A 15,722-nucleotide genomic window follows, 5' to 3' on the forward strand; every position below is an offset into this window, starting at 1 on the left:
AAATCTCGACGTTTTACACCTCCCTGAGTTTGTATATATATATATATATATATATATATATATATATATATATATATATATATATATATATATATATATATATATATATATATATATATATATATATAAAACAACAGTATTGATAAATCCCACTTACCAGATACTTGCAGAAACCCACCAAAACCGCTGTCTGTAGAGTTGACCCATTTACTAGCACAGTACTCAAACACGTCAAGAAGTGTTTGTCCGGTAACTTCAACAATGTCAACTTCATTTCTGAACGGCTGGACAAAGATAACATTCTCTGTTGTGATGTTGCCTGATGATGGTAACATTTGCGATTTTGTTGATGATGAATCAAAATTGTTGTGCTTTGTATATTTTATCAACATTTTTGTATATTTAAAAGTTAAACGTTTTGTAGTATAAATATGTGTGTGTGAGACTTCTGCTGTTGTATCTATATATTTCATATGTTAGGAATAAAATAAAAAACAAAATTTATTTTTCTTTTGTGTAGTGTATTAATTAGGTTGGCTATTTTGTGATTTAAAAATGTTTTTCAGTAAATATACATGCAGAATGAACAATTTTGTTTTATAGTTTTATAATGTTTAGCTAAATAGATCAGCTTGGCATGGTGCTGACCACACTATCCCTTCATATGCTGAGGTCAAGAGACATATGAACTATACTCCATCTGCCCAATGGATAGCTAGGCCTAAAGAGGAATCTTACCTATATTGATTGACGTTCGAATACCACCCCCGTTGATCATGGCCATCCCTACATCAGTCCAGGTGCCATTTAAATGTCGCAAGTTGTGATGTATCATGGCGTCAGCGATAACATTGCCTGCAGACACAAATGGTTTGGTAATAAAAATTATTTGGTGGGGAAATCTTAAATTATTTGAACGATTGGTGATAAATTGCACTGTGGCATGAGTTAGAGACTTTCTCATTAGAAAAATAAATGTTCATTGATTTAATCACTTATTAGATTTTAAATGAGAAGTTCTTGCGTTGTCATCGAAGATAATGTATCTGAAAATAAAGCGTTGCCATTATAAATAGGTTAAAATGAGTCATAGGATTTAATTACAAAAGGATCCAGGATTTATTTTAGATATTTTTTTTCCTAAAGGGGTTACTTCCATTGAGGAAGTCAGAAAAGGAACATTTCTATTACGTCCGACAAGAGTGGGGTCACAAATACCAGAAGAGAGAAGCCTGAAAAAAAAACCTGAACACTACCACCCTCTTATAGACATACAGACAGTCGTCTGAATACTGTAACCTCAAAACAAAAATGTTTTATTTATAAAAAAAAAAGTATTTCAACCTACCCATGTTACACTCCGCCACTCGACACAGCTGTCTATCAGCCTTGAGTAAAACATAGGTCTCTCCCACCACAGTTTTCTTAAACACTTCAACCTGCGGCAGGTAGGTGTTGATTAACGCCAGGGTCTCGTTATCTGTGAGAGAAATATAGAGGGAATATATTGGAGAGAGAAGGCGCTAAACGTACTTAAGTTAATCACAAATTCCTTTTATCTGTGATAAAAAAAGAGAATAAAATCAAGAGAAATGTGTGTTATTCTTTCCAAAGTTTCTTATCACACCACTTGAATGATTATTGCATGGCTAGAAGATTGGCTTGATTTGCATATGATTTTACCATGGGTAGTTGAACTATCAACAGTTCAGTAGTCGCAAGCCATTCTCAATTACTTGGGACGGAAAATGCATCTAATGCTTGTATTATTTATAAACAAGTTAACAAGTTCTGTAACCCAAAACTCCAACTTAATGCATAAACAACTACACTTCACAATTAAGTCAACCAAGACTACCATCTCTCTTATCTAATGAAGGAGTAAAATAAATATAAAAAAACAACAACATAAAAGATGTGTTTAGTATGGCAATTACCAGTTGATAAATATAACTGACTAAAACAAAGAAGAGTTAATCACTATTGTCAGACAATCCTAACCCACCTTGCTTAACACTGCTGTCCAACAAAATGGGATTTCCCGTCCATGATTTGACTTCCCCAGCGTCATCAAAGACCACATTTAGCTCCCCTAGATATTTGCCATAAGCGTAATCCTGAACAACGAGGACCGTGTCCCCGGTCTTGGAGTTTACAACAGTCGGGTACACGCCCTCGATTGTTTCCGTGGACGGGCCGGTGCCTGGAGGTAAAAGTAATAGAAAATAACAGAACAATTTTAAATATTGCATATAATTTTTTTTTACTTTGATTCAACAATCAGTTTCGTCGTTTTCTAATTGTTTAATCCAGTAAACTTTGTATATAAATTTATGATATGCAATGCTAGTTAAAAGTAAACATATTTAATATTAAAAAATGAAATACAAATGTTTCTCATATTCCCTTTAACGATCGGGAATAAAATAAAACAATTATACAATAAATTTTCACCATTATTGAGAAAAGTATGTGAGTGTCCACCAACAATAATGTCCACGTTGGTCAAGTTTTTTCCCAGCTCCACATCAAACGAGTATCCAGAGTGACCAAGGGCGATAATCTTGTTAATCCCCTGAGCCGTCAAGTTGTTTACCTCCGCCTGTATAGCCTCTAGTTCTTGAGTAAAACTGACGGTTCCTAGAAAAAAAATAAACCCACACAGAGTAGGGTAACACATGGTTATTATGCTTTAATATAAGAACCCCACATCAAAAGACACATTTTACTTTAGTGTAGAATTGGTTTAGCTTTTGGTTAGCTGCAATCCTTGAATTTAATTGTCGATAAGGGCGGTTAAGGTAAAGTGTGATTTTGTGCTATCAAAATACGTTTCTTAATATTGCTGGGTATTTAATAAAATGGGCACAGATAATTTAAATATGTACATCCTTCTATTGTTTTTAATAAAAAAGACTACAAGTCTATGTTCAATATTTACAATTTTTTTAAGAGGATCGTCATAGTTTAATTCTGAGTACAATTTTTCACCTGGGGACGAAGTGTATGCCGTCTCCGGGGTGGTGTACCCGACCACACCTATCCGCTCCCCGGCGACCGTTAGAACCGTTGATTTCTTGATGATGTTTTTCAGCTGTGGCGTGTTGTCAAGTTTCATGTTACTTGACAGCAGAGGGAATGTCAAGTTTTTGGCGAAAGGTTCGAGACCCTCAACTCCCTTGTCAAATTCGTGGTTACCCACAGCCTGTGTGATGTGAGTAGAGAAAAAAGTGTTAAATTGTATTAGTTTTAACTGCTTTCATCCCTTGTTTTTCTGCATTTAGCAGCGTACCATAATATAACTAGGGCCTTTATATATATAAGTATATATATATAAGTATATATATATATATATATATATATATATATATATATATATATATTTATATATATATATATATATATATATATATATAAATATATATATATATATAAAGGGTATTAGACTAAATGAGATGTAGTTTTGTGCTGCAGTTAAATCTATAGTGCAGAAGCATAGAAATAAACCAGAGTTGAGTACGCAACAAAAGTACTAGTTTTGGAAAAATATAAATTCAGTATATTTCTATTTGGTACCTAACTAGAGTATTCTAGAGCGACCATGTTGAAGGTGAAACGATGTAATTTTTTTATTCTCTAGGTTCTCTGTTATCGCGAAAACCTGAGTACGATTGTGGAATGTATTATTTGCTAGTGCTGCTATTTCAAACGTGTAGTAATAAATTAATATGTTTTTTTATATTTTTTACAAGTATACTTTTCCCTTGATTTATAGAAATGTTTACATTTCAATAGCATAAAAAAAAATTAAATTGAATTTATATGCACATTTTAAACATGAATGACCTTATCTTTAATGAAAATGGTAGAACACGGAAAAATAGTATTCTATTTATGAAGCGTTCTGCTTCACTGAGACTCTTTATATTGGGTAGCATTCAAAGGTTAAAGTCGTGTCACTCTTTACGGAGTGAAAACTTACATAAAAGGACTCCTTGACACGTTATAGAGATTTTCCACCAACCGAAACATTATATATACCTTAAAGTGCTTATTCACACTCCGGTAATTTTAGTGTGTGTCTATGTGTGTAGGTATAAGTGCGGGTGTGTTTATAGAGAGATAAGTTCAGGCGGTCATCAGAAAAAATTGGTAGCGTGAATATCGTTTTTTTTTTTAAATGCTGACACATTTGGTTTAGTGTAGGGGATGGTATATTAATCTTATATAGCTCTGTCGTTGATTTTTATATTTGTTTCTATTTTCAATTAAAATTAATATACACAATAGCATTGTACATAGTTTTTTTGTGCTATTGGTAATGGTTCCGGAAAAGATACACTTTACTGACCCCCAGGCTATGAGACATTTTATATAACGTTTTATGGGAAAGATGGTGGGTCGAGAGTCTAGACTGTACTGTTATTGGATGGCAAAGCAAGTAAATGTGACTTTCTTCAAAAGATATTTTTACCATGGCGTCGTATCTTATCAGGTTCATGAACTGAGCGCTGACTATTCCACCAAACTGGTAGAACCACAGAGTTCCCTGGAACTGGTCTCCGGCGTCCAGAAGTATCGTGTGGTTGACGTGTTCGGTTCTTTTCTTTTCTACCTGAAGCATACAAAAAAATAATATGTTATAGTTTGTATTTGTTTTTTATGACCATTAGACACAGACATGGCCATACACATGTTCAATTATTATAACTTACCATGGTTCGAATCCTGGCAGCTCCGCCAAAACAATTGTTTGAGGCCACAAGCTGTGGGGTACAAGGGGCGCTACTCCTGGAAAAACAAAAACAAAAATTATCCTAACAAAAACAAGTGGGTATTCTACAATTACAAGAAGAAGCATTTACGTCAAATGTCAATTAAATATTACGTCCGTGAAATATATTTAGAAGATCATCATTACAAAATTTCCTGTGTAGTTTGATAAGTTTGTGGTAATTTCCTGGATCGAATACAATACACACTTTTTAATACTATCCAATCTTTCAAGCAAGCCCCTAACAATGTAATTTCTATACCCAAAATACGAGTGTAGTTTTATATTTTAACGGCATTGGAAGCAATGTGTATGAATAAAAACGAAAAAATTATAAATAGTCTTAAAAACATATTTCAAAAAATAATTTCAAAAAATACTTGTCTGCTTCTTCTATGCGTGCATGGACATCGTTTGTGTGCAGTAGAGTGAGGCTGAAGTCCGCACGTGTTGTAGTTAACCATAGACAAAGGAGAGAGGTCACACATAGCAGGGCTCTAGACATCATCAGAGGTGGAATAAACTAAAAGGTGGAAACATACCAAAGAATTATAACCTTATTCTTTACCGGATCATCCGATCAACCGTTGGAAGAATACACAAAACACTAGTATCCGGGCCCTTGCCGACGCCACATCACTCTAATCACACCATCTTACGACTTGACATTCAATCTTCATCCTGCTATCCAACAACCAACTCTTTAGTATTAACATTTTCATTACACAACTAAAAATGTTCAAACGATATATATATATATATATATATATATATATATATATATATATATATATATATATATATATTGCATAGGTACTTATTCTAGGAATATTTTGCAATAAATAACTTACCGTATGAAATTATATATACCTTGAGAAATACGAGGAGATTCATTAAGAAATCACTAATAGAGTAAACAGTTTGTGTTGCATAATAATAGCTATATAACAAGTCCAATGAAGCTAAACGTAGGGCGTTTAGCCCCACAAAGGTCCCGTTGACCTTACGTGTCTTTGCTCCAAGTAGCACACTCGTCGGGTTCAACGTTAGTTCCTGGCCCTTTTAGACCCCCCCCCCCTCCCCCCAATAAGATGACAAACAAAAGGGCAAAATAAGTAGAAAACATATCGAAATATTGAATTTTTAGTCTGGTTCGGTTACATAAGACAATTTAATTTACAAATTAAAAAATAATATTGCAACGTATGTGTATCCCAAAAAACAACAAAATAAACGTAAACATAAAAAAACAAAACAACGAAACAAAAAATAATGACTAACAAAGCATAATAAATACCTCTCAATTTACAAAGTTATAGAATAAATTGTAAAATCTGTATTTCTAAGCTATACGCATAATAAATCAACTTATTTCTTTTTACCTATTTCAGTTTTTAAAAAAATAAATTTGTGTAGGCCTACATACCTTTTAAACGTTAATGCATAAAATTAACATTCACACATTACACAAAATAACTTAATGCTTTCCATAAACGGTGCTCTCTACGTGAAAAAATCCAGTAATTATTTTCTATATAAAGCCATGTTACTGGTGTCTCCCACAGCAGAAATAGGTCGTGTGTGCTATATTCAGGAGTAGGGGACGGCGAGGTAGTACATTTAATATGCAGCAGTTACCTTAGTGAAGAGGGTCCACTCGTGGTTATATACAGACAGACCACAACAGTTGTTCATTGAAGCGTGTAAACACACAGACGGTACGGGTCACTGAGTACCCAGTCTTAAACCTTGTACTGTGGTAGCACTTGTGTCCAAAAATGTTTTATTTAATTAAGGAATAAGTCGTTTATTTATTTTTAAAAGCTTTTTTTAGTAAAAAATTACATTTACACAATACCGATGTATTTATTTGTGCGTATTTGGGTTGGTTGTGGTTAAATATTTTATCTTACTTTTGAATTTATTCTAATGCATCAATATTTCTTTTGAAAAACTAAAATATCCACTATTTTAACTCTAAACATTACCAGTTAATAAAAAGTAAAAAGTAAAACGAATATAAAAAGTATAATAACAAGGTTTTCTGTATAAAAATATTTAAAATATTAAAAATAAAACACACTTTTTTTCTATTATAAAAACTTTAGTAGCTAAACGTGCCAGCGATTTCATGAACTGCAGACGCTTTTACTAAATGAATGAAATGTGTTATTCTCTTATTTTAGTGCAAGTAAGATAGAGTTCTTAAAATTGATATATTAAATCAATATACTAACCTTGCTAATTACCCTAAGAGTAAGTAAGAGTTGTTTGAATTTGTTTAAAACATTAACACATCTGAATTCTGGAACAAACTATGCATCCACCCTTTCAATAATTCTAAGAGTATTTTCTGCAGTGATCAAACTTGGCCTATTTCGCTTCTGTGAAATCTTTACAAAGTACTTGCCATGTTTCCAGTTGCGAAATCTATTCAATGTCAACGTAGAATAAATATGAACTGTTTGCAAAGCCTTGCGCATCTCAATTAGGTTTTCAATTACATGTGGTGATTTTTTTTTCCTCACCAAGAAACTAAGCTCCAAGCAGTGGTGGCGTAATATGGTGAGGGTGACATCAACTGAGAGGTAACACACATGTACAAAAGCAAACACATTTTTATATAGAGAAGGAGAGATATGGATTACACACTGAAATTCCAAAAAACGTGTTGTTTTCATAGCTAATAATAGCAAAATGTACAAAAGATAAGGATTTTTTTTTTCGTGAAAAGATAATTGTGTTTTACATAAAAATAAATGATAATTTAAAACTTGTCACTGATTAAGCTAGCTTAATTAAATTTAGATTTATAGCTCAGTGTATATTTGCTTCATTAAAAAAACACAAATACATTTTTAACGTTTAAAGGCAGATCTTCAAATGAAAGTATGTTTGTAGAATAAGTAAGGACAGAGAGTAAGACACGAAGGGCTGTTTTCAAGTTCAATCTAGTTTAAAACCATTACGCTCGGCAAACAAATATTTCATTTCATCTAAACATATGATAAAGTTTGCATACAAACATACATTCACATATCAGCTACAACGAGTAACCCCTTAAATTTAGCTTTAATAACAAAATGTTTATTTAAATGTTTAAAGATCAAACGTGGGACTTTAATATGTTACATAATCTGTAACATTAGCTACAACCAGTGTAAAATTCTAAAGCACCAATGTTACATGCGTTGATACCATTATAAAATTTAACATGACCAAAACCAAACCAATTGTGGCATCAGTGCAGCATCTATCACCATATATTTTATATTTGTAATTCGTAATGAAAATTTAGTTCTATACACTAGAAATGTTCATCTATAGACTTAACAACACTTTTCATACAATTCGTAAACCTCAGATAGGAGCATACAGGATAGGGGAGATATGAACATGTGTAGCATCTTTCATAACAATTTATCATAATGTGGTACACAATAATATAGTTTATATGGTAAATAAGAACATATGTTGTATCTTTCATGACACAGTATCATATAATGTCTGGAAATACCAATCATATGACATTTATGAACATGTGCTGTAACTTCCAAAACAATGCAGATCACGTGAGATTAATACAGCAGCATAATGGATGATATAAATGATATAAACAAAATAAGCGCAGGTGAGTAGACAGATTGGATGGTTGCAATGTTTGAAACGAAGGCCTCAGTTACATTTGATTCGAACCGGATCCGATCCTGCAGACCTGTCGTTATGGGGCTGAACTTTTTTAAATAGCTGATCAAAATGTCGGTGTCTAAATCTCCTGAAAATTATTATTTACGGTGAAATTGAAGCAGAATTCTATTTACTTTTGTGTACTAAAAGAATTATGTTCTATCAATGGTTAAACAATAATTCGATATTTTTTACATAAATTCAAATTGTGTTAGATCGATAAATGTTCTGCAGAGGATTCATTATATAAGAAGACATTTGGTTATATTTTAAGGGAGTAAAAAAACCTGAAAAATGGGGCAGATGTCCCTACTCCCTAAACAAGACAAGAGATTTCATGAATTAGCTATTTATTCTTACCTAAAGGAATTCTCTTAATGATGTTTGACTTCAAAACATCATAACCGTCGCCACCTTTGACCATAAAAGTAATAGCCAGTATCTTGTAGTGTTTGTCCACTTGGACGTTCTCCAGCCTGGGAATGTCGCACTGTGTGCAGGTGACCAGAAGTTCGTGAACTCTCTGACCCACTGGACGATCCATGTTGTACGTCACTCTCATGCCTGAGGTAGAGATTCGTGTTAAACTAGTTGCAACTCTTTTAAAAATAGCAAATACCCAGCAAATTCATAATGCTAATTAGAACGGCTTTCAAACCAAAGTGTAATATTGTAGTTTACACAGTAAAAATATAATTCTCAAAAGGATAAAAGTGCCTGAAGGTCAGTCAGCAACTTTCTTGCTTACGTACTTGAATGATGGCATTTTTTTTTTAAAAATGTGAATATCTTTTATTGAAACGGTAAAATAAAAAATTAAAACAATAGCGAAAGTTAATTTCACCATTGTTAATGTATTCTAAATCGTAAGCAAGAATAAAGATAGACTGCTAAATGTAAGCTAGGTAAGAATGTAAGAAAAAATACAAACTACGTTAGTACATTGTGAATGAAATTGTGTAATATAATATAATTAATACCCTACGCCTACCGCTACTTAATAATTTGATTATATTATAACTTTTAAATAGGTTTGACATTTCCAAAAGTAGTTGTTGCATTTTGTGAACTCTTGGTGGTTTTAAAATCTAGAAACAAGTAATCGCCATGTTTTTCTTTATCAATGGGGATAGGAATCGTGTTCACAACAATTAATTTGGCTCGAGAATTAGTATCTCTCCATGGATTACGAGATTTCGAATTTTAGGTGAAAGAGACCGAGGCTTACAAGCCCCATAATGATACAAGTTGTGAATTAAATCCAATTAAAATAGATTAGGTAGAAGAAGAATCACATACTTTTTAATAATACCGATTGGTATTTATGACGATTCGTATGTTTAGTGATGAAAAACAAGAAAGGATAAATCCCACTTACCAGAAACTTGCAAAAACCCACCAAAGCCGCTGTCTGTAGAGTTGATCCATCTGCTAGCACAGTACTCAAACACGTCCAGAAGTGTTTGTCCGGTAACTTCAACAATGTCAACTTCATTTCTAAACGGCTGGACAAAGATAACATTCTCTGTTGTGATGTTCCCTGGTGATGATTGTGTTAACATTTTTGGAAAGTATAAATGAAAATATATAAGTAAACATAAAATATCATGAAGCATATTCGAAAATACTGCAAAATTACAGGAAACGCCTTTATAGAGAAATTCCATGAATTCCGGACAGAGTTTTTGAGAGAGCAGTTTGTCTAAATGGGACAAAGGTTGTAAAAACAAACTGAATAAAAATTGGGACTATATCTAGATATCTTACCTATGTTCATTGAAGAGCGTATACCACCTCCGTTGACCACCGCCATCCCTACATCGCTCCAAACGCCTTCAAAATGACGCAGGTTGTGTTGTATCATTGCATCGGTGATCACATTCCCTGCCACCAAGAGATTTATCATTTTGGGATGGGTTTTAGTGCAACTTTTAATTCTATTTAAAACTACCATCAAGCGTTCTAGATGACTATTTACAAATTTCATATGGCTGATATTTTTTTTAAATACTTGACATCTGACGAGAATTTAGATTTAGACAAGACCAGCTGATCTTAAGAGTTTGATGGGGGTGAGGTTAGGTTTGTATATTTTTAAAATTCAGTGTCAGTTGAATCAATGAAGACAAAGTTTTCTCCACATGCACTGCAAGCAAACACTGGTTTGTCAGTTCATTTATGTTAGCAATTTAAGAACATTGAAAGTTTTTTTCGTTGATGTTTTGAAGCAGTTTTAAATTATACCAAGAAGTAAATAAAAAATATAGTTTGAAAAAAATATAATATTATCCAAAGATCAAAAGATTCAAACTGACATTAGTTATCAAAATTTACAGCTTACACAAGTTAACAAGGACTAGAACTTACACAAATTAACAAAGATTACAATATACACAAGATACAAAGATTACAATATACACAAGTTAACAAAGATTAGAACTTACACAAGTTAACAAAGATTAGAACTTACACAAGTTAACAAAGATTACAACTTACACAAGGTAACAAAGATTACAACTTACCCAGGTTACACTCTTCTATTCGACAGCTTTGTTTGTCGGCATTCAAGAATACATAGGTCTTACCTACGACGGTTTTTTTAAACGCATTCACCTGTGGCAGGTAGGTGTTAATCAAATCCAAGGCCTCCTCATCTGTCATAATCAAGTTCCATTGAAACAAATGCAGGATCAAATGTTTATTTCACAGCAGTTAATTAATACGATAAAGGCTAATGCTTTAAAGCTGAGTCAGCACTTTGACTACTTGGGCGCGTGGTGGCGATCTGCTTCAACGCCTGCGAGCAAGGGTAGAAAATCAATATTTCCAAAATTTCATGTCAAGGGTAAAACATCAATATTCCCAAAATTTTATGTCAAGGGTAAAACATCAATATTCCCAAAATTTGATGTCAAGGGTAGAACATCAATATTCCCAAAATTTTATGTCAAGGGTAGAACATCAATGTTCCCAAAATTTGATGTCAAGGATAGAACATTAATATTCCCAAAATTTGATGTCAAGGGTAGAACATCAATGTTCCCGAAATTCGATGTCAAGAGGAGAACATCAATGTTCCCAAAATTTGATGTCAAGGGTAGAAAATCAATATTTCCAAAATTTCATGTCAATGGTAAAACATCAATATTCCCAAAATTTTATGTCAAGGGTAGAACATCAATGTTCCCAAAATTTGATGTCAAGGGTAGAACATCAATATTCCCAAAATTTGATGTCAAGGGTAGTGTTATAGATTGACGAGGAGCCACATTGGTGTTAACAGCCTTTATTTACAGACAGCCATGATGCGAAGAGAGAGAGAAAGGAAGTGGCCAGAGACCACTATATATAGATAACAACATGTAAGGGACATCACTCAAGATAACAATATAAATATAATACTAATACAGAGAGTGAGTTCCCTTGACCTCACAATTAACTCAATCTATTACATCCCTTTACCCTTAGAACACAATAACACATCTCTCAATAGAACAATTGATAGTATCCTAAAATCACCAATTATATTGTAACATGAACACTATGGTAGATTACATCCTTACAAACAATGCACAATATGCCACAACATAATCAAGATACAAAACAATGATGTCAAAGTCCTTTTGACCTTTAAAATCATAGGTCTAACTTATTTGGGACTTTGATTGTCCTGCTTGACCTTCTCAGTGGCTTCTGATTTGGTGACTCAAGATTCTGACCATCTGGATTCTCTATCTCAGGAGGTCTAGGATTTAAATCATTAACTCCAGAATTTACATTTTCTGACTCCAGACAACTTGGTTCACTCATATCAACAGAACTTGGTTGTGGAACAAACTGAGTTGATGTGAACTGTTCAGATTTGGTGGGATTGACAGATTCACACTTATTATCTGCACAAGTTATTTTTAACTTTATAAGGCACAGGTCCTGTACATTGAACAATTTGACCTGGTATCCATTTTTCCTTTCTCCCATAATTTCTTAGATACACATTCTTATTAACACCAAATTCTCTTTCAATGAATGTCTTGTCATGATTTAATGGAACTATTTTTGAATTGGCATCTGGAAGTATTAAATGGCAAAAATCTTTTTTTTTCTTTTGATGTTACCCTTTTAGTTTCTGTAAGTGCTAATGATGTTAGCAAAGTTGTTTGATGATCACATTCCTTCTTACTAATGTATTTTCTTTAAAACATTTGAAATTGCCATATCACCATAATCATTTATTAAGTTACAAATACTTTGTTTAGGCAACTCTGACTGATAATGGACTGCATCTTCTCCATCTTTTATATTATCTTCACAAAGGTTTTTATTTCTTATTTAATATGGCCTTAAGTCATCATTCACAGACTCTTCAGGCCAACCATTCATACAGTGCTCATATACTTTTATTAAGCACTCATCTTTTTGTGTTTCTCTTTTAATATCATTCACATTTATATTGGAGTTATCCATGATAGTGAAGAGAACAAATACATCTTCTGGTACATAGCTCAGGCTTTGGTTTTTTAAAGGTAATCTGCTAAGACTATCTGCACTATTCTCAGATCCAGGTTTGTATTTCAATTCATAATTGTATGCAGTTAGTGTGATAGCCCATCTTTGAATTCTTGGTGAGGCATGCTCAGGTAGGGTTTTGTTTTCTCCAAATAAACCTAGCAATGGTTTATGATATGTAAAGATGGTGAACTTCCTACCAAACAGAAACTTATGAAATTTCTTAACACCAAAAATGATGCCTAAGCCTTCCCTATCTAACTGAGAATAATTTTTCTCAGCCTGGTTCAAAGATCTACTGGCAAAAGCAATGGGTCTGTCACCCTTCTCATCCATGTGGGACAAGACTGCTCCTACACCATCTGGTGAAGCATCACATGTTAATATAAGTCTTTTCCCTGGGTCATAGTGAGTTAGTAAGGTGTCAGAAGACAAAGCCTCTTTTGCTGTATTAAAAGCAGTATCTTGTTGTTTACCCCAGTGCCAAGTTGCATTTTTCTGTAGCAGCTTGTACAGTGGTGATAGTTTACCAGACAGATTTCCTATGAACTTTGCATAGTAATTTATTAAGCCCAAAAAAGCTCTTAGTTGTTGGGTATTTTCAGGTATGGGTGCTTCTTTAATGGCTTTTGTTTTCTCAGGTTGAGGTCTGATGCCTTGCTTGCTTAATATATAACCAAGAAAACTAATTTCTGTCAACATGAATTGACATTTATCTTTGTTTATCTTTAAACCTTTTTCACCAACAATTTTCAATACTTTATCAAGTGTTTTAAGATGTTCAGTGTCATTCTTACCAGTTATGTACACATTGTCAAAGTACACACAAACATTTGGAATGTCCTTAAAAATACTGTCCATGACAGCTTGGAAAATTCCAGGGCTAGATGATATGCCAAAACATAGTCTTTCATATTGGTAGAGTCCTTTATGTGTGTTTATTGTCGTATAGACTTTTGAATCTGGATGCAGTTCTAGTTGAGTGTAAGCATGACTAAAGTCTAATTCAGTGAATTTGTCTCCTCCTGCCAAATTCAAAGAAATTTCTTCAATGTTAGGAATAGGGTACCTATTTAGCTCTATTTGCTTATTCAGTGTAGTTTTATAATCTCCACAAATTCTTATAGAACCATCCTTCTTTAACACTGGCACAATGGGTGACGCCCAATCGGAATAGTCTACCTTTTTTTATAATGCCATTAGATTCCAATCTACTTAGCTCATTTTCAATTTTGTTCCTCATTGCATAAGGTGGAACTCTAGCTTTGCAGTATCTTGGATTTGTATCTTTAATGCTTAACTTCACTGTTCTATCATTTAGTAAACCTGAATTACCAAAAACACATTTATTTTCAGATATAACTTTATCTAGTGAAGTAAGACTAGATTCTTTTCCATTGTTCAATGAACAAATACTCTCCCAATTTAACTTAAGATTACTTAACCAGTTCCTACCTAGTAATGGCGGTCCATTTCCTTCAACCACAAGAAGAGGAAGTTTAACACTTTGACCATTATAACTTACATGAACCATACACTCTCCTATTACCGGAACATTGTCACCAGTGTATGTTGTTAAACACTTGTGACATGGTTGTAGAGGCACTGATCCTCCTGTGACAGCGTCAAAATCTTTCTTTGTTATGACTGTTAGAGATGCTCCAGTGTCAAGTTGGAAGCTGATGCTCTTACCGTTGATATTAACTTGTACATTGATGGGAGCATGACTTATTGATTTAACAGAGAACAGGTTGAAATCCGGCTGCAAATCAATTTGAGCATTTTCACAGGTAGAGTGGTTCATTGGTTGGGTTAGGTAGTCTTGGTGAGAGTTAACATAGTGCTGCTTTTGGTTGCGGTACTGTCTTGACTGGCTAGATTTAGCAACAGACGAAGACTTTGCAAAGCAGGCCTTGGCAATGTGACCTTGCTTACTGCACTTATAACAAGTTGCAGACTTGAACTTGCACCGATGAGATGCATGGGGACCTTTGCATCGATGACATTTTTGATAATTATTACTAGATTTAGATCTAGGATTTGAACGAGCAGGCTGTTTAGCATAAGTTGGAATGCTCTGATGGGGTTGATGTTTATTGACTAACCTGCTGTTTACTGCATGGATCTCTGAAGGTGCTAAAGATCTCGCCGCATCTGATGACTGCTGGAATGACATTGCAAGTTGTATTGCTTTTTCCAATTTTAGATCTGACTCGAGCAGCAACTTTCTTTGAATATCAGGGCTGTTTACACCTGTCACAAACTTTTCACATAGTCTGTCAGACAGCGTATCGCCGAATTCACAAAATTCACTTAAATGACGTAAAGCAGCAACATATTCTGATATTGACTCGTTTGGCTGACGAGTCCTACTGTCAAATCTAGCTCGACATAAAAACTTTGATGGGGTAGGCGCATGGTGGTCTGTTAGCAATTTGCTCAGCTCGTTAAAGCTCTTGGTAGTTAGACTAGCTGGTGCGCATAAGTCTTTTAGTAGCCTAAATTGTTGAGGCCCTATGACTGTTAACAAAATAGCTCTCTTTTTGGCTTCTATCGTCACGTCGTTAGCTTCTAGGTAAAAGCTTAACCTCTCTAGGTAATCTTGAATGATTTCATCATTCGCATCAAATTCTTTTATTTGGCCATACAGCGCCATAATTCTAGAAATAATTAGCTAATAAGCTCTAGCAAACCTCTTTTTTGCGTAAGTAGGTGCTCTTTCTAGTAGATGTTTATCCTTCGTCGCCAAAATGTT

The 15,722-nt window shown here is 33.8% G+C and overlaps 2 protein-coding genes across 3 annotated transcripts in view; both read right to left on the reverse strand.

The window, feature by feature from the left end:
- Window positions 1-15,722, reverse strand: part of LOC131957893 (snake venom 5'-nucleotidase) — a 34,928-nt gene that overhangs the window by 1,264 nt on the left and 17,942 nt on the right. The window contains exons 1-10 of one of the 2 annotated variants that reach the window (XM_059322725.1): window positions 7,185-7,388; window positions 5,155-5,297; window positions 4,716-4,791; window positions 4,475-4,615; window positions 2,992-3,205; window positions 2,455-2,640; window positions 2,006-2,203; window positions 1,349-1,480; window positions 739-855; window positions 158-319 (exon numbers count right to left, since the gene is read on the reverse strand). In XM_059322725.1, the coding sequence (XP_059178708.1) occupies window positions 158-319; window positions 739-855; window positions 1,349-1,480; window positions 2,006-2,203; window positions 2,455-2,640; window positions 2,992-3,205; window positions 4,475-4,615; window positions 4,716-4,791; window positions 5,155-5,297; window positions 7,185-7,187 (1,372 nt within the window). In that variant the 5' untranslated portion in view covers window positions 7,188-7,388. Of the gene's footprint in view, window positions 1-157; window positions 320-738; window positions 856-1,348; window positions 1,481-2,005; window positions 2,204-2,454; window positions 2,641-2,991; window positions 3,206-4,474; window positions 4,616-4,715; window positions 4,792-5,154; window positions 5,298-7,184; window positions 7,389-15,722 lie in introns of those variants that run through there. The other variant, XM_059322726.1, reaches the window with a different exon arrangement.
- On the reverse strand, window positions 7,975-10,404 carry LOC131957895 (5'-nucleotidase-like). Its single transcript, XM_059322727.1, has 4 exons — window positions 10,229-10,404; window positions 9,840-10,001; window positions 8,822-9,025; window positions 7,975-8,549 (listed from the first exon to the last, which is right to left on the reverse strand). Exons 1-4 carry the CDS (start codon window positions 10,365-10,367, stop codon window positions 8,353-8,355), a joined length of 702 nt encoding a protein of 233 aa, XP_059178710.1. The 5' UTR covers window positions 10,368-10,404; the 3' UTR covers window positions 7,975-8,352.

The sequence above is a fragment of the Physella acuta genome, unplaced genomic scaffold, assembly GCF_028476545.2.
Source record: "Physella acuta isolate Inbredline_101_S28 unplaced genomic scaffold, ASM2847654v3 ptg001276l, whole genome shotgun sequence".
NCBI lineage: Eukaryota > Metazoa > Mollusca > Gastropoda > Physidae > Physella > Physella acuta.